This window comes from Rhipicephalus microplus, chromosome 6 (assembly GCF_043290135.1).
Source record: "Rhipicephalus microplus isolate Deutch F79 chromosome 6, USDA_Rmic, whole genome shotgun sequence".
Taxonomy (NCBI): domain Eukaryota; kingdom Metazoa; phylum Arthropoda; class Arachnida; order Ixodida; family Ixodidae; genus Rhipicephalus; species Rhipicephalus microplus.
In genome coordinates, this window is record NC_134705.1 from 187,053,872 (window position 1) to 187,072,979 (window position 19,108).

A 19,108-nucleotide genomic window follows, 5' to 3' on the forward strand; every position below is an offset into this window, starting at 1 on the left:
ACCATTGCATCTTGCACCTCTTGCATAGTGCAAAGAGGTGACACTTTCCTCTGCAGAAAATATGGGCTAAGTGGTGCAATCTGCGGCCAGCACGCAACATAACCGTGGCGGCACAAAAACCTGCAGGAACTGACAGAGAAAAGCAAGGAGGGCGAGGTGCTACTGACCGAGGTCCGAGAGCAGAGCCAGGTGGTGTCGGCCCGCAGCTCCCCGCAGGGCCAGGCGATGCTGTCACGCGAACTGCAGGGGCTGCAGGAGCTCCTGGGCAAGACGCTGACCTCGCTGCAAGAGGCACGCCGCAACCTGGAGAACACGCTTCAGCAGTGGGGGGCATACGAATCGCACCTGGCCTCCCTCACCCAGTGGCTGTCGGACACCGAGGCCGAGCTGCGCGCCCCCCAGATGCCGGCGACGCTCGCCGACAAGCAGGCCCTCTCCGCACGTGGAAAGGTGAGCGCCTCGACAACAGATCTAACATAGGAGAACTGGCACTTTTTGAAAAGTTCGGGGTTAGGGAGCGCCATGTACGTTGTTTATTTCTTTGCAGGAGCTGCGTAACAAGATTGCCGAAAAACAGAAGAGTGTGGACAGCTTCATTGACGAGGCCCACTGCCTTCTTCAGCTGTCTGGAGTGGAGCTTGTGCGTGCACAAATGTCGCAGTGCAACGCCCGATACCAGTCCTTGGTGGCGACGATAAAGGTGCGATTTTAAAGAGCTGCCATGATATAAATAAAAGCAAAAGGCCGACCAAGCTGGCACTGTGAAAAAAAATTTTCAGTGTGCCATTGAACAAGGCTTTCATGTGGAAGCTGGAATATTACTGAATTATTATGGCGTTTGTTCAATGTTAGTTTTGTTTTTATTTGTATAATTAATTAATTAATTAAATTGTTGGGGTTTAACATCTCAAAACTATTTTATTTCTATCATGCCGTTACTTCCCAACTACATGTGATTTCCTCCATTTCTCAATTTCATTGAAGGTAGTTGCCTGTTTGGCAACTTGTGTATGGACACATTTCGAAAAAACCCCACTAAAACACGGAAATAGGAAAAACTGAGAGGCAGGAAGCGGAGACAGCGAAGTAGGCTCGGTGAGACTTAGTTGTTAGTAAGGCACCTCTGTGTCACAGTCTCCTCTTTCTGCCGCCTAGTGTTTTCTACTTTCATATTTCAGTCACTTCACACTCAATACTTGTCTTTTGAGTGTAAAGATACGAGAATTCACACCCGGAAAAAATGTGTTGTGTGTGCTCGTTACAAAATTATACGATCCTTTTTTTTTCCAAACCATTGTTTTTGTCTAGGACTTGGCTGCTCGCTGGGAAGGCATGGAAAAAGACCAGCGAGAGTACGAGAAGGCAGTGGCCAGCTGCAACGCGTGGCTCGATGAGGCGCAGCAGACGCTGAGCCAGATTCAGGCAGACAAGGCAGCACCCGAAGAGAAGCTGACTCGCCTCGAGGTCGGTTTCAGCTTTCGAACGGCTCGTAGCTCTTGTGTGCTGGCTGGTGTTCATGTATCATTGCGTTAACTTTGCAAACTTCATTCACTATGTTTGCAGACGCTGATTGTGGGCAAGGTTCATGGCCAGCAGCAGCTGAACTTGGCGTCTCGCCTCGGAGAGCAGCTGTACCAGGACACCGCTGCGACAGGAAGAGATCAGGTTGGGGGCAGCTTGTCAACTTATGTTAGGTCTTGGTATTCTCGTGCAGTTGTTCACCGGTGGCATATATGCATAATGTGGCATAAATAGCACGCTGTGTTCAGTGTGTCAATATCTTTGTGGTTTGCTGTAGTAGCAGTGCGGTTTAGAACAGTCAGGATATTGAAAGTCACCTTATGGTAGATCTCAATCTTCAAAATGGTGCGCAAATATTATGCTTCACCGTAGATAAACAGCTTGATCATAAACATTGGGGACATTTGTGTCAGGATACTGCAATTATCAGTCATTCTCACGCCTTTGCGAAATCTGCAGTAATGTAATCCTTCACTTCAGCTGTTCAGAGAGTGGAGAGAATAACATTTTTTGGGTTGTAGGGATTAACAAATTTATATGAGGGAACTAACTTTAAGATTAGCATTTATAAGCAGGATCCCTTCTTATACTAAAAAGTTTGAAGATCTTCCTTAGTATGTACATATATGTGAGGGCCCCGATGCAAAAATGAACTCTTGATAATGCTGACAGGCTTACAAAGGTTCATCTTAGAGCCACTCCACCATAACGTCTCTGCAAAGATTCAGCCTCCAGGTTGATTGAGATGCGTGATTTGAAGAGACACTGAACAGAAATATTGACTTGGTTTAGATTGATAAGCTGCACTCTGAGAACTATAATGCCATAAGTTTCACTCTCATAAGTTTGTTATTAGCAGAGAAAATCAAAATTGAAGTTTCATTTTTAAATTTTGCTCCCAAATTTTCGCATGTGATGTAGCAAATTTCAAAATGTATCTTTCGAATTTTCATGGCATTCACTCAATGAAATTTTCTGAAACTAGGTCTAGGGTACCCACAGAAGAAAATGCACTTAATTTTTATCGAGTAGATATTATGTTGAAACCAGTAGGTGCCTTCAAAATTTACTACGTCACTGTGTTTGGTGCGGGAATCTCACAGTGACAACTCGACAGACATTTTCTTTTTGCACATTTTCTTGCTTACCAAGCATGATGTTCCGGTAAGATTAATGTTTTCAGGATTGTGAAATTTCACTTCACTATACGTAAGAAATCGTTTTGCTATTTAGTGTTCCTTTTAACTTTCGTATGCAAGAAGAGTGCAAACATTTGTTCGTCTTTCTGGTGCCAGGTGCGACTCGAGCTGCGTGAACTGCACGAGCGATGGGAGTCCTTGGAGTCCAAGATGGCGGATCTTCAGAAGCAGCTGCAATTGCAGAGCCACGCTCGCAGCAGCTTTGTTGATTCACTGAGCCAGGTACGAATGCAGTCTCATAAGACAGGGAAGCTCGCTGGTGCATACTACTGTACTGTTGCTTAGAAGCCCGTAAGTAACAGTATCAAACCAAGAAATGTGACTAACAGATGTCAGTAAGAGTAAGAGGACAAGCACTTTGTTTTATAGCCTCATGGTAAAGGTAGCTGAGAGCCTGAAGGGTCTTACTTCTTTCGTAAAGAATCTTTGGGAACATACAGTAATGTTTGGCATAACACTACACTCAGACTTCATTATAAAAAAAGTCACACTTGCCTCAAAAGTACTTCATTATATGCGAAAATTTGTTATAAACTTATGTTGCAGTGCTGTATCTATGACGAAGCTACTTTTTGCTTACTTCATTATGACTGATAATACGTTATATCTGGGTTTAAGTTACATCCATGCAAGGGATGCCACATTCCCTCTTATTTTGCTTATGATGGGACGTATTGCGAACGTTTTTTTTTTCTTAGGTCCAGACGTGGCTTGACAATGCTGAGAGAACTGTTGCCGAAGCACGAGACAAGCTACCATCACTCCAGGAAGCACAGGGACGCCTACACTCACTCAAGGTAATTATTAACCGGGTCTGGGTTTGTCAGTTCACTGTTTCCTCTCCTAAATCAATAGGTTGTGGTTAAATGTAGGCCATGCCAAGATAGGCTAAATCTAGCCCATTTATAGCTGTGCACCTAAATTCAGTGCTTTCTATCGCGTTACAATATTTTTTGGTTTTGGGAAGAATGCATTATAAACCCACGCTCTGTTGTGTTGAATAGCTCTGTTACTAAGAAAGTGATGTATTGGAAGTTAAACATACGAAAGGGGCTTATTAACATTTGTACTATGCAATTATGCTAACTAGACATGATGCGAAGTTTAGTTCTGTGAGACACACTCAAGAAATGCAAAAGGATTTAGCTAGTTCATAGAGATGCTATTTGAATGTTTGTTTTTGCTGGACTCCAAGGCTTATAACATTCGTGGATTCAGTTCCTTAAATAAAGTGTGACCGAACCCACAGTGATGGCAGGCTCCAAAGTAACACAGAAATCTTTCTGCTCGATGGTCTTGCAAAGTATGTGTGAATACATACCGTATAAACCGGACTATAGGTCGAGTGGGAATATAGGTCGACCCCCCAAGTTCAGGTTACCGAAAAAGAAAAAAAGAAAAACAACCCAAAACTGCCGAACCGCATTTATTTGCGAATTGGGCGCACCCCATCCAGATCGTCGGAGCTCCCCTCTACCACCATCGCAACTGTCGCATTGTCGCACCAACTGTCGCACCATCGCATTGTCTTGCGTTTGAAAATGACGAAGGGCGGAAGCTTTCTACCATCTGCCGTGCATGCCAGCATGACGGTGAAGCGCGAGTGCTCGTTGCCAGTGGACAGCAGCTTCACATCCTTGGCGCCGTGCTGCATGATCGTGGTCGACGAAGGCATGTCAAACCACACGGGGGTCTCATCGGCGTTGCGAATCTGCCCCATCATGTAGTCGTTCTGCTCCCGAAGCCGGTTTACGAAGCGCTGAAAGTTTATCAGCTTGTCCTCGAACTCCTCCGGCAACTTTTGACAGATGGATGTGCGCCGCTGGAGATAAAATCCTTTGCGTCGCATAAATCGACGCATGAATCGACCCGAGAGAGTTCCACGGCTTTCTTGCGAATAGTATCTACGGTCACTGGCAGCGAGCGCGCACGAACTTCCCGCACAAAGTCCACTAGCTTATCCTCCAGCTGCGGATGAACGGCACTTCGTCCACGAAACGACATTTTTCGAGGATTGCACATCTACAGCTTCCCTTTCTGCGCCCTCCAATAGCGCACGCTTTTTTCTGATACACCAAAGCGGTGCTGAGCAGCCATATTCCCGTTCGCTTCTGCGAACTTAACATCTAGTTTAAACGCAGCTGAGTACTGCCTCCTCGCACCGCTAGACATATTCAGTGAATGAAAAAAAAAGGCCACTAAAAATGCAGCGCAATGTCAAGCGGAGCGAAAACTCGAAACAGATCGGAAGCAAATCACCAACACAAAGAAAACAGACTGCGATTGGATTTGGATGTGGATATGGCCGCGTCTGGCTTCACAAGCACATGCAAGCCATATGTTGCCAGACAGCGTCGCACTTTCGGCTAGACACCGCTATATAAGATGAGGGGCGACCTTAGCTTATTATTTTATTGAAAAAATCTCGACCTATATTCCGGTTTATACGGTAGCCTGTGCACATGCAGAATATCACGAGCCAAAGTGGAGGAGGCAATTACCTCTTGCGTCCAGGCTGTGCACGTTATCGGGTGATGCAAGCACAGGAAGGCTAGTGCCATGTCTTGTAGCTTCTTCACTAAAGCTCCAGCTACTACAATTGCTTCTGCGTTGTGCAGGGAAGCTGAGTAGCAAAATACACAATAGTTATGCAGCAAAGACAAACAACAGGGGATGCGACAGCATGGAGTGCGTCTTGAAATGACATGTGTGTGAACTTCTAGCGCTGGAGTACCAATTCTTCTAGCCTTGTCGACTTATGTCATTCGTAATGTTATCTTTGAATGCGTGTTTTTTTTTTCTCAATTGGACCGCAATGCTGTACAAACACGTGGAATGCATCTGACCCACGCCGTCACAATCTGTACAGCTGCTGCAGCAGGAGGCAGTGCTGCAGCGAAGGCAGTTAGATTCCTTGGAAGAGACGTCACGGGGCGATGCGTCATCAAAGGAGAGCCTCGAGACAACGTCAACACGCCTTGGCATAGTCACTGAAGAGCTGAAGGTGTGTACCTGTGGCATTGTTTTTTCTGTACTATTTCCTTTTGTTTTATGTGGTACGATTAGTCAGTGATAGTTGTACAAGTTAGCTGATCAATAAAGTGAAAAAAAAATCTAAAAGTGAGCTTCTGAGGGAAAAGAAATGAGTTGCAGACGAACAACAAAAAAGAAAAATTCCATCAATTATTCTAATATATTACATTGCATCATTGTTTCAAGTTTTCTTTTTATTTCCTTGAGAGTGTTGTATATAAATATCAGCACCGTATTCACAAAGTGAATGAGGCTAAAGGAGCTTGCTCGGAGGGGCACGGGATGTTTCTTGGCGAAAGAATTTCTCTAGGAAGGCTTGTTAACGAGCCGGCGCATGATGTGTACGTCGAAGGCAGCATTGTTGGGCACGTTCCGGGCCGGCACTGCACATTGTTGGCCACGTTGATTGGCACATTAACCACCTGCCTCTTTAAGCCATACTGGCCGCTGCCAAGAGTCAAACATCTAACACTCATAAATGGCAGACGTGGAGCTATCAGGCATTCTTCCACCGGGTTGAGAGCAGGCAGGTGAGCTGGCTTGGGAGGATATCGGTACCCGTGCGTAACACTCATCGTAAAAACTTGCCATGTGCTGCCGTGCCTTCTAAGCGATGATCCTCGCCCTGCCGGCCTGCCTGACAGTTTTTTTTTTTTTTTTTCTGTCCTCCTGGCTCAGAGGGGGCACGCGTTCGTGCATGGCCACACCAAACACCACTGACACCCTCCACCTTTTCTTTCTCTTTCACATTCCTTTCGCTTCCCCACTACCCATGCCCCGTGTGGCTTTGTTGAGGTGACCTCCTGAGAGAGAGACAACTACGACGGCACACTTCTCTGTTCACTTCTCTTTCTTTTAAATCCGCTTTGAGGAGGCAAGCACGCGAGCCATCAAAAACCGACGCCTTGGGTGACAGCACGCCATCTAGTGAGCATTGTTGGAATCACCGGAGAGGCGACCTTAAGCGCTACTGCAGATGTGTACAGGCAACACTGGTGCACACCCCGCCTGCTGACATGCTGCGAGCAAAAGGAGCAAGTTCCTAAAACATCTCCCCAAAGGGAACCCTGATAGGATGCGAAGCAGCAGCGTTGCGCATGGGTGGCTTCACGGGTTGAAAGGCACTAATGTGGGTGCTGTGATGAGTGCTGGAAGGTTCGTTTGAAGCAATGGCTGGTGTAGGTCTTGTAGGTGACACATACAGACATGTTTCAAACCCGTATGTTAGGCGCGCGTCAGGCTTACTGTGCCTGAACCAATGAGTTTGCAGCGTAGCGAGCGGCAGTTGCGGCAGGTGTTGCGGGCAAACGGACGAGGTGGCAGCTGATGGCGTCGTGGCGAGCACGTGGCAGGCGAAGGAGAGGGCGACATCGGCGCACACTGGGGGCGGAGGGAGAGCGTGACCTACTTGGCACTGTGCCAACACCTGCAACGCGCAGCGCGTTCGTACGGAGGAACAGGGTTACACAGGCTAGTCAAAGAGCTGCTTCCTATCCCAAAGTATGAAGTGAACTAGGTACAGTGGACTTAAAAATTTGGCACCCTAAAAACTATCACGAGACATTATTAAAACATGTCCCACTCTAGTCGTTTGTTTCATGTGTCAATGGTTACTTTGTCGGGGCATGTGTCCGCACAAAAAATCAAACCAGAATATGAGCACATTTTACAAAGTGTTGTGAACAAAAAGAGAGCTTGAACGTGCAGCCCGTGTTTTGACAGGAAGACTTGCTTTTTTCACTGCTCCGATAAATGCAAGTTCTATCATCAAAATGGTAAATCGTTCACTCAAGATTTATAGGCATCATATTGATATTGTTGTGTCGGAACTGTGGAATTCGTTCTGCCTTTTTCTAGTGCATTAGCATCAGCAGTGTTGAAGGGGAAAAGGCTTTATGCATGAAATTGCAGTTACACCAATCTGGAGGTAGACGTATGCATGTGATTTGTACAATAGATTTGAGTAAGTGAATGTAAATGGAGGTGAGTGACGGGAAATTCATGGAAGTGTACAGCAGGAAGTAAAAGGAAGTCAAGACCTGAAGTAGGACAAGTTCAGACTAAAAGTGAGTCAACTGTAACCCTATCACAATTAAACCCTTTTATAAGAGACATGCTTTAGGCAGGAATTCTTGTGTCTTATAAGCAAGGGACCACGTAGGCATTTATTTATCAACCTGTATTTTACTGTAAGCACACCGGTGTCTTTTATACCCATTTGTCTGTTATATTAGTGTCTCTTTTAGTAAACCAGAAGCAGTTATGACTGAAATTGTGAACCAGAACTGAAAAGAGGTTGTGTAACGGAAGGAATGTTCAGCTCTGAATTGAGAGTAGAAATTGTAATGGAAGATTTGAATTTGGTCTGTGGAAGTCACATGATGCTCCCAAAGTGTTATAACAAGAATCGGATGTGACTCAGAAGTGATAGTAGGTAATAGGGCAGGTGACACCAAATGAGAGAAGGGAGTTTGAAGTTTCCTAAACAAATATCTAGCAAAAACTACAAAATGATCTGTAATGTTACCTAAAATGGTACAACCTAATGCTAATTGTATGTGTCTCATGTTTAACACTAGATTGCCGCTAAATTATTCTGTCCTTAGCTACTACATCTGCGTTTTATGCTGAAACATCAGTGTGCTAAAGCGTCAGTGTATATAAGTGAAGCAATCTCCCCTGCTTGTTTTACCCTTAGCTTGGGCTGATAATTTTGGCTAGTAACTGTTAATGAAGACAAAACTTCAGTGGCAACAAATAACAAGCCGATTCGGCACGTCTCGCATGGCTGCACTGCCAACTATGCTGGCACGGTTTCTGCTTACTTCCGCTGTGTTCCGGGTTGTTTATACCGCTGGCAGTGCCAAGGTTGAGATCTTCACTGATGTGGTCCTCAACCAACCATACACAGGTACGTGAGGAAACTCGAAACGAAGTTAAAAAGGGGTCTTCTCAGTGCCATATGAATGTGTGTACTCACAAGCCTAGTCCCGGACTCGGCCATTTTGTCTGGCACAAAGTCTTTTTGCTTCAGTTTTGATACTTAATTTGAAGCTTTAAGGGCTTCTCTCTGAACTTCACTGGGAATTATTGTGCACTTATTCTTGGTTTATTCGAATGCTCTCTGTTGAGATCAGCGCAAGGATAGCATGGTTACGAAGTTGCAGCTTATCAGATAAAAAGCCTCAAATGTAATACACGCAAGAGAGCATGTGAGAGGCTATCAAAGTGCACGCAAGGGCTGAGTTTAGAGCATAGTGATATGAGACGTGGGGGGAAGGGCAACGAAGGAAGTGCGATCCTATAAATATATTCGGCAACCAAGCAGACCCCTTCTTCCTTTCTAGTTCTTTTTTTATTTTCCTTCCTCTTTCTGGCCTTTGTTTGTATCGATTGAGGCCCGTTTTAGACAGTGAAGCCCCAGTTTTGAGACGTAAACCAGACACTTCTTGCATCAGGCTCACTACAAACGAAACAAGGAGAAACAACGTTGAGGCTGCACTTAACTATGCACGTCCAGTAGTAGCTTGATTTTAAAACAAGAAGAAAAACAATGACGAGTGACGGTTAAGAGTGTTTAGTTTGTTTGCTGGTGCCCGTACTTTGTTCTTTTTTTTTTTAGTGTGCGGCACGTTTTTCTTTGCATCAATAAAACTGTCTCGTCGTGTGGCTCCGTCTATGCAGACGTTGCTGGCTGGCCTCGAGAAGCTGTCGGCACTGGCGCAGGAGCAGCGCGAGCGCAAGGAGCAGCTCGCCGCCTGGCTGGAACAGATGCACGAACGACTTGACCTGTGCCGAGACATCACCGGAAGCCGGCCTGTCCTCAAGACCCGCCTCGACAAGCTTCAGGTGCGGGCGCTCTCTCTCTCGCTGAGTTGGGTTCTTGTTCTCAGCTCGCCCCATGCATGGAGGACGAGTCTATTGGACTCATAGAATCAAGCTATAAACACTAGCAACTCTAGAGTCTTATATTTAGAAACTGTCGTACATTAAAATACCTCATTGTAAAAAAAATAGACTCAGTAAAAAAAAAGAGAAAAAGCGGTGGTAGAAGGTGGACAGATGAAGTAAAACCAACCTTCATTCCACGCGTTGTGTGTGGTTAATAACAATTATGCGAATTATGCAAATTGCAACAATTGTGGTTGCAATTGTTTTTTCGTTTGGCATTTCCTGTTTTTTGCTTGTATTTTCTTGGTGCAGGAGAATAAAATGCCTAACTTAGTTGTAACTAAAGTTAGACCCTTTGCTAAGCCATTAATGTCATTATCCATGCATTTTTTCTTTTATGTTTTCTTTTATCCAGTCATGTATAATTTATTCACAAATGCCAGGCTGTTTACTTGTTAAAGGGGAACTCGTGCATTTTCATCCATACTGAGATAATGCTGTTTTCTATTAGTATGGACAGTCCTGAAAAAGCTAGGGTGGTTCATTTTTCCCAGGCACTTATTAATACTTTAATTAAGCAAAAAACGAAGAGTCAGAACAGAAACCTAAACAGGGAGCGGCTCTGTCGTCCGTGGTGGGTGTTCAATGACGTCACAAGATACCATCCTGGATGACGTCACGAGATCCGTTACATCCCGCCAAGGCTGGCCAGGGTGTAAACATAGCTCCGGTGCCTCGATCTTCTAATGGGCGAATAGTAAGTTGGTGGTGGAACTGACAAAATTGAACTGAGCTTGCGTTGTCGTCGCCTCATAGAAGAAAGTGTGCGCTGCATCCGTCTGCTGGGAAAGGCGAGGTTTTTGAAAAAAGAGTAGGCCGTGACGCAGGGTGGCCCGTGTTCTACAAGTGTGGTTCTAAAATCAGCTACAAGTTTTAAAACTTGTTTTCTGAAAAAGCTAAATGACTTATGGTTGTATAATATGGCACACATCACCATGGTACCAACTCGAACACATGTTCAAAGTTTTAGTGAAATCGGTGAACATAAAAGAACGCCGGAGTTCCCCTTTAAGGCTGCAAGCTGTAACGAGGATATTCTCGGGTCAGGTGTGTATTCAATGAAATGTGGTTTGACTGATTCTATAGATTGGCCCTCAGCTGCTTTATTTGTTAGCACAGGACCGGCACAAGTTAGGTGATGATATATTATGTTGATTCGCGTAGACTTAGCTCATGTTGGGTTAGGTTTGCTCGTGTTGGTTTTAGTTAGAAGATGTAGGTTTTGTTATGGTGAGCTAGGTTATGGTGAATTAGGTTCGGTTATGCTAGGTTGGCTTACATTGAAGTCAAAATTAGGTTAGATTAAGTAGAGTTAAGTTGGTGAGTAGGTTGCATTTGGCCGGAATTCTCAAGTCATGAATGTTAATTTACCGGTATCTTTCAAGAGAAGGGTATAAAACTGCTGCATCTTGTGTTTATTTATGAGGCAGAATTGTGGCGTCTTGTGAACAGGGCTCACCTTGAATTAGGGTCAACACTGCAAGCCATGGAAAGCAAAAAGATAGGCACTGCTTTAAGGGACAAAAGGGAAACAGACTGGGTCAGGGAGCAAATAGGTATTAAGCATGTCTTTGTTGAAACCAGGAAGGAGAAGAGGACTTGAGCATGGCATGTAGCGTGAAACAAAGATAACCGCTGGTTTTTTTAGAGTAACAGATTGGATTCCAAGAGAAGACAAACACATTTGGTGGAGGCACAAGGACTAGTGGGTTCTTTGTTCTCGCCTCATGTGCTTTGTGTGCATGTGCTGTGTAGTATTTGTGCTGCGTAGTATTTTAAAGAATCCGTACCAACAAGCTCGCCTTAGCACACTCTAAAGTAGGAAGTTTGCGGGGCTATTTTGGCCGCAGCATGCACAGGATAGGGTTGGTTGGCGAAACATGAGAGAGGCCTCTTGCCCTGCAGTGGGTGTTGTCAGGATAATGATGATGATGATGACAATCAGTCAAGTTGCATTAAATCGAGACGCTTTCTCCCATCTTCCTCGCTTCTCTCAGGAACTTGAGAAGCAGCAGCCCGAAGGGACGTGCAAGGCCCAGGCGCTGGCCGAGTGCACGGCGACGCTCGTGACGCTGCTGACGCCACGCGAGCGGGCCGCCCTGGAGCAGGAGAGTGGCACGCTGGAGGGCAGCGTGGCCCGGCTGGGTGCTGAGGTGGAGCAGGCGCGCCATGCTCTGTCGGCGCAGCTCCGCCTGTGGGACGCCTACGAAGAGCACTACGAACGACTGCTAGGGTGGCTGCAGGGCGCCGAGCAGACAGTGCAGCAGTTTGCCCTGCAGGCCACCCTCGACGAGAAGAGGCAGCAGCTGGACAAGTTCCAGGTGACGTCAACTGCTCCTGTGTCTTTTTGCAGTGCCTCAGATTGTGTTGATTACATGCTGAAGTTGCTCAGTTGTCTTGGCAGTCTGCCACTGAACACATTGACACAGGTTGAGTTCCCAGCTGCCATAACAACGTTCTGACGGTAGTGGCGTGCAGAAATGCTTTAGGTGCACATTAATGCACATCAAGTAATCTTAATTAATCTGGAGTGCCTACCCTCCTGTCATTGCAGCATCTCTCACAGACAATGTAGTATCTCCCTAAACTTTGTAATTTAATTTTGATCTTTAAATTGGTCATGTTGGTTGGAATTTATTCTTTAACTGGTAACATTGCAAAGAACAAGGGAAGGGAAAAGAAAAGGCAAAGGCCCCCTGTATTGATCCTTCTGCTGCATTTCGTTTCTGGAGCATAGAACATTTGTAATCAAGAACACTCTTCAACTTTAAAGTAATTTCTCTTCTCATGAAAATTGTTTCACTCAGAAATACTCACGAGAAAGACTATTTCTGACTGTTTGTGAAGACTATTAACCTAGGACAATGCTGATGCACTGAATGATCTTGCATTCTTCAAAGATAACGGGGTGTTTGCTGTTATGAAGGAAACGATAAGTGCATGCGAGCTTGGAAGCTTAGCAATTAAATGATTTCATTGCCATCACTTGCTTATTCTTTCTAACCCTCGTGCACTCACGCGACGCTTTGAGTGTGGCGATCACTGCGAGCAACTTTGAGGACTAACACCAAAGACTTGTTCTTCAACAGAGCCTGCTGAGCGAACTACACGCCACAGAACGAGACTTCGACTCCCTCTCGGACAAGGCTCAGGAGCTGATGGTGTCCAGCGGAGAGATGCGACTTTCCATGGCTGTGAGCCAGCTCACGGCCCGATTCCAGTCTCTCTTGGAGACCTGCAAGGTACACACTTGGAAAACCTCCTAAGGCTCTAGCATCATTATAGCAGGCTCTGCTTTAGACATCAATCTGAACGCTGTTTTATTCTGTTACAAGTGAACAACTTGAAGAGTTATTCCTAGAGCTCGAGTTTCGGAGTACCTCTTTCAAGTCAAAGGTTTGAATACTCAAAAGGTAGTCCAGAAATTCTCGAATAGCTGTCCATTATTGGAAAAAAACTGTCGATCAACTTGCATCTGCCATTTGAAATGTTTTAAATGAACCACGTGAAAGCAAACATAGTTTTTGCTACAGCTCAAAAGGTTTGTGCAATTTCAACACCATGTATAATCTTGCTGGCATTTGGAACATATTGACTCGTGTTTTTTCCTTGGGAGTCATGCAACCTGTAAAATTTGTGTTGCGAAAACTGCCACTGGTATCAGAAAACACCATCACGCTCCAAGAGGAGGAAAGGACACAAGTGTTCCGCTATTGGGCACATCACAGCTGCTGTATCAGGGCATCTGTAAACTATTATTAATTCTTCTTATTATTATTCACTCTATCTTGAGAGCATTACTTGTATTAAAACTAATTTTTTATTCGTTGTGCGAGAAGAGTGGTTATGGGGCTCAGCAGCTGAACCAAAGGTCGCAGTATCGATCCCAGCTGCGGTGGCTGCGTTTCAACGGAGGTGAAATGTTGAAAGCTCCGGTACTGTGCGGTGTCAGCGCACGTTAAAGAACACCAAATCATGAAAATTCCTGAAGCCCTCCTCTACAGCATCTCTTATAATCATATCATGATGTTGGAAAGTGAAACCACAAATATTATTAAAAGTAATTCTAATCAATATTAGTTTTGATAACAAAGCAAATATGACCTTCAGAACTATGGAGATTTGAAACTCTTGGTTGCACGTTATGAACAACTGGTGGTGCGAAAAACACAGACACAAAAGAAGACGGGAGATGACATAAAATTGCTTACTATTTGACATGTGGCAACAGACTATGGAATATGGCAATATGACATGTGACATGTGGCACTGGTCTGTCGTCTCCTGTCCTCTTTTGTGTCGGTGTTTCTTGCAACACAAATTATTTTAAATGGGACCCGTTTGGATGAAGACGTGACGCGACATTTTGTTGGGCCTGTGCAGGAATTGGTGAAAAAGTGTGAGCAGCACGTCCAGGATCACTCCCAGCTCGAGAAGAAGCATGCTGAGTGTGCCAAGACCCTCGCCCAGGCGCAGGAAACATTTGTTGAAATCCAGGCTCTCCCAAGTGGCAACAAGGAGAGGCTCTCCCACAAGTTGGCGAGAGTGAAGGTGGGGGATCTTTGGTGCTCTTATTAGTACAGTCTCAAATGCAAAGAAAATTTTCTGAAAAGGGTGCTATCTGCCAATATTCAGACGGAGAGTGAATGAAGATAATTTTAATGTTATAACAGTGAGTAGGCAGCATTATTTGACATTAGCCAGGGCTAATCAAAGATATTATCCTAGTATTATACAATATACTATACTAGTCAACACCAGTACGATACTATATTAAATATGATAGCTAGCTGAGGAGAGCCTCTACTTAAACGGGCCCTAAAGCATTTTTTCAAATAACTATGAAATAAATTCACTGGAAGAGCTTATTGCCTTACGAATTCAGTGCCTCAAAAATTTTAAGAATCCGTCCAGTGCGAGTAGAGTGACAAAGATTTGTCGCATGTTGCTATTGCATTCTCTCGTCCGGACGAAAGCGCTGGAGGCTAAGCAGGGAGAGATGGCAGAGACAAAGAAAATACGTCACTCGCGCCTCATGACCTTGAGCACTTTTTTTTTCTTCGAATGCGCGGATTTTTTATTGTGATCGCGCGTAATGCGCAGACAGGTCGTGGCCTCCCGCGGCCATCTCTGTAACGATCAAGGGCGCCTTGCTCATCTATCGGCCAATGGCTAATAGATGGGCATTTTATGAGTTATTTTTGAGCGTCCTTCGTCATTTGTCGAGAGAAGAGAAAGCAATTTTTAGCAGACTTTCAGAATTTATTGTGAATTACAGGCCGTGTGCTGCGCTATAATATTTGGCTCGCATGTTGTCGGGAGCCTCCACTACCGATCGGCAGCATTTTCTGACCATGCTCAAAAATTATTGCAGGGCCCCTTCAAGACAGCTTACTTTTAGGGAAGAATTATCATTAACTATGTTGACATTATAGACCCTTTTCATAATAGTAAAGCTTGCTTTTCTGCTATGCAGTTGGCCCGACTAATGAAGGCGAGTCACTTTCTGCAAAGAGTGTGTTCAAGTGCAGTTTACTTGGGCTATGACATGGAAAGTGTAGTCTCAGCTTTCTCGACATTCATGCAAATAATAGATGAGCCCCATCATGTTCAACTAGGACCTCGTCTCATTTGAAGCAGGACGGGTGCCACCACTTGTAGTGCAAATATGCAGTGCAGGGAAACGCACTTGTGAATTATGGAAAGGGTTTGTGCCACTGTATTAAAGTGTGCGCAAGAGGCTCGTTAATATAGTCATCTCAAATGGTGAATCAATTTTTCAATCAGTTTGTCAATCAATAAACAAGTCACTCGATCAATCAGTTAATTAGTCAACTAGTAAGCAACCTAATTAGCACACAGTCGGTAACATTATCAGCCTGTCAATTAATCAATGCCATCCCCACAATCAATCAATCAGTTTCAGTATCATCTGATTAGTCAGCTTATCAATCATTTGTTTAGTCAATTGCAATTAACCACGTGCCTCATCTCGTTGCATCACGATGCGCAGGAGCTGCTCCAGGGCAAGAGCGAGGCCCTGAACCTGGTGAACGCAACGGTGCAGCTTGCTGAGCAGGTTCAGGTGGGCAGCTCCCCCGAGGGCTGGAAGGCCATCCAGGGGCTCCTGCAGCAGCTGCAGTCGGCCTACGAGGCCGTATTCGACAAGGCCCAGAACCTGGAGCGGGTGCTCCAGTCGTCCCAGTTCCTTTGGTCCGAATACCATGAGGCCCTGCAGAGGCTGCAGACCTGGCTGAAGGGCCTTGCCGCCAAGGCCGAGGGAGCCTCGCGACTCTGTACTACCCTAGACGAAAAGAAGGCGCACCTCCGTACCTGCAGAGTAAGCTCTTTCCTCATGTACGCTCGTCTACTAATAGTTAATGATGTTAGTAGTGTTTCAGGGTAGTGAAAGTGAAATAAATTCATAAAATGAAAACTTAACGCTTTACTGGACACACTTGTACGCATCAAGGCAATCATCAGTCACATTTCAATGATAGTAATGAGTACACTGAGCGGTCATCAAAGATCTCACTTGCAGATTTAATGCATTAACTGTTTATGCATTATATAAAGAGACTTGCAGATTTAATGCATTAACTGTTTATACATCATATAAAGAGAAAATGCTTATATAAGTAGGCTATTTGCTCTCGTGGGGTTGTCTGTCAGTAGCTAGTGATTTTAATTGTGTGGCAGTGTTCTGACGGTGAAGGAAAGCATAAAATGAAATTTGACTCTTTACTGGGCAAACATGAATCCAACAAAGCAAAAAACACTCGCATTCCACATATATAGTGCTGAGCACACTCTGCAGTTGTCAAAAATCTTATTGGTGGATCTTATGTGTCAGCTGTTTTGTGCGTTATTCGCGGTACATTACAGCATTATTGCTGGTGATCGTGTGCATTCAAGAGTGTATGCCATCATGTGCATGGTGCAAGTAGTCTGGTTAGAACTTTTGATAACATACGAGAAGGTTCGAACAGTTTCAATACAACCAAGTGCGTCTTACTGCTAGCGATAACATGTGCATATGTTAGTCAGTAGAACTTGTTCATTGTAAAATAGATCAAGTGGACGTGTTGATAGCGTCTCATCCAGGATTATCGTGCCTCTTGCCTACGTGGGCACTCTCGTTCTACCACATGTACCGAGTTGCTACGGTAGGACCATTCCAACTGAATCACTGACTTATTTATGCTTAAATTTTGTACACAGCATTTTGCAGTGTACTTAATGCCATGTTCGAGAATTTCACTGATGTGCTACAAAGCTTAGATTATGTTGTCTGTCCTCCTCTCACACCGGAGGGGGTGGGGGTGGGTGGAAAAATGAGCTAGGCATACATAAAAACGTTGCCAAGGGATGCACTCACTGCCCCGAAAAAGTCTAAATATCGCCTGGAACCAAATTTCTTGTTTCTTGACTTCTCATCACATCTGTGTCGGCCTCACTCGGTTAATTTTGGCGCAATGACATGATAGCCCCCGTTGGTCACTTCATTGGTAACACACTCGTTGATCATATTCAACTGCATTCTGTGCGAAGCCGCTAAAGTTACGTTTGTACATTAAATGGCAAACTGCTTTCTCTGTCATTTTGCGTCCACGCAACAAACTTGTCAGGTGCTCTTGCGTCGCGTTTTGCATTCTCTGCAACCCTAATAAATTCTTTGCCTTGTTTGTTTGCAGGGACTTCTTGCAGAACTTAACGAACGGGAGCAAGCCATTGAAGACATCCAGATCAAGGCTGAAGCCATTGCCGACCGTGACAACGAGTCCCAGGAGATGTTAGAGGGTGTTGTCAAAGGCCACAAGGAGCAGACACAGAAGCTTCAGGTAAAAACATGGGTTAACAAGTTACGTTTTTTGTAGACCTATCTATCTATTGCTGTATACACTAAAACCTCATAATAACAAGGCTGCATCTTAGACAAAATTAGGTCCATTATATCCGAAAATTTATTATAAAGGTATATTCTTAACACTATAGTAATTGAAATACTATTCTTCATTTACTTTGTTATAACGGATATTTTATTATATCCAGGTTCGTTATATTAAGGTTTGAGTGTATTTGATTTATTAATGTAGTTTGGTATATAGAGCTCAGGGGCCGTCACTAGCAGTGGATGTGAAAATGCCAAAAATGTAAAGCAGTTTTATGAAGTATGCAGTAAAGTAAGCAGTAAAGTAGGTCAGTAAAGTAGTTTGTGTATGATGCACAGTTAAGCATGACATACAACTTAAATGTGAGCAAAACTTACCAGCAAGTTATAGGTCTTCATCGAAGTAGGCCTCGACATCATTTTTATGTGAGGGCATGCATATTTTCTTTAGGGTGGCAACAAGAACTTTGTTGCTTGCTTGTGTTGAACGTAATCAATTCAGCATTGTATTTAACCCTGCTAAAGCAAATACCTCTGTGCATGCTGTAGCTTTAACAGGTGTAATGTTTAACGAGGTGTCGATTTTGAGTAGTTTGATATTGAGTAGATGCACACATCAGTCTGGGTCCAGAGTTTCGCCTTCATTTTTAGTGGCGTTTAATAGTGTGTTTGTGATTTGGTAAGTTCAATTTTTTTTTTTTCTTATTGAAGTTCTGAGTTCATTCATATTGGGACCTTTAGATACGACATATGCTTGGGACTGCTTTTTATTTTAATTCGGCGTCGTGTATATCCTTTTGCAATTTCGTAGGAGGCGGTGAAGTTCTTGGAGGACGCAGTCACGCAGCACGAACAACTGAGCAAGCACTTGGGCAATGTCCGAGACTGGCTGAGCAGCACGCAGGAACAAGCCGCGGCGCTTTCGAACCTCGGCCTCGACCAGCTGGCTTTGTACAGCAATTTGGAAAGGCTCAAGGTGATTCCCGCTTTCCTTGGGCTCAATGTTAGACTGTGTTGGGTTTCTCTATACCTGCGAACAATTTCGGCTCTGTAGCGAAGGCTACAGAGCCAAACGACATGCATCCTACCACTAATGAATGTAGTCCTACATTTGTGTCCTTACTTTCAACGTGAGTTGGGAAAAATGCTGCCTTCATTTTTTGCATGAAGCTCTTTGACACAAGACGCAGCTCACACCATTAATATATTCGTATTTGTTTTAATTTATTCGTTGTCACTTCACGTTTTTGAATACATGAGAAAGCTGTGCCTCTTACGAGTACTTCGAACGCCAAGCCACGTCTGCGTCGATATGTAATGCTGATTGTGCACTGCAATGACTTTCCACAGCCGTATGGAACACATGACATACCATACTACATTGCATAGTGGTACATGTCTAAAAGGCTCCACTTCTGTAGCTTTCGCTTCATTTCGAAGAAAAGGTGTTCTCGAGTACAGACAACCAACAAGTAACGGTTTGAAGTATTTATTGGATGTATTTTTTTTCCAT

The 19,108-nt window shown here is 44.4% G+C and overlaps 1 protein-coding gene across 2 annotated transcripts in view; it reads left to right on the plus strand.

Annotated features, from left to right (window-relative positions):
* The window catches only part of LOC119166998 (uncharacterized), a 398,724-nt gene that overhangs the window by 170,216 nt on the left and 209,400 nt on the right, over positions 1-19,108 (plus strand). For both annotated transcript variants that reach the window (XM_037418400.2, XM_075867251.1), the window contains 14 exons: positions 127-450; positions 548-700; positions 1,309-1,464; positions 1,564-1,665; positions 2,817-2,942; positions 3,419-3,517; positions 5,590-5,724; positions 9,438-9,602; positions 11,702-12,025; positions 12,794-12,946; positions 14,088-14,255; positions 15,718-16,044; positions 17,399-17,545; positions 18,407-18,571. In XM_037418400.2, coding sequence (XP_037274297.2) covers positions 127-450; positions 548-700; positions 1,309-1,464; positions 1,564-1,665; positions 2,817-2,942; positions 3,419-3,517; positions 5,590-5,724; positions 9,438-9,602; positions 11,702-12,025; positions 12,794-12,946; positions 14,088-14,255; positions 15,718-16,044; positions 17,399-17,545; positions 18,407-18,571 — 2,544 coding nt within the window. The remainder of the gene's footprint in view (positions 1-126; positions 451-547; positions 701-1,308; positions 1,465-1,563; positions 1,666-2,816; positions 2,943-3,418; positions 3,518-5,589; positions 5,725-9,437; positions 9,603-11,701; positions 12,026-12,793; positions 12,947-14,087; positions 14,256-15,717; positions 16,045-17,398; positions 17,546-18,406; positions 18,572-19,108) is intronic.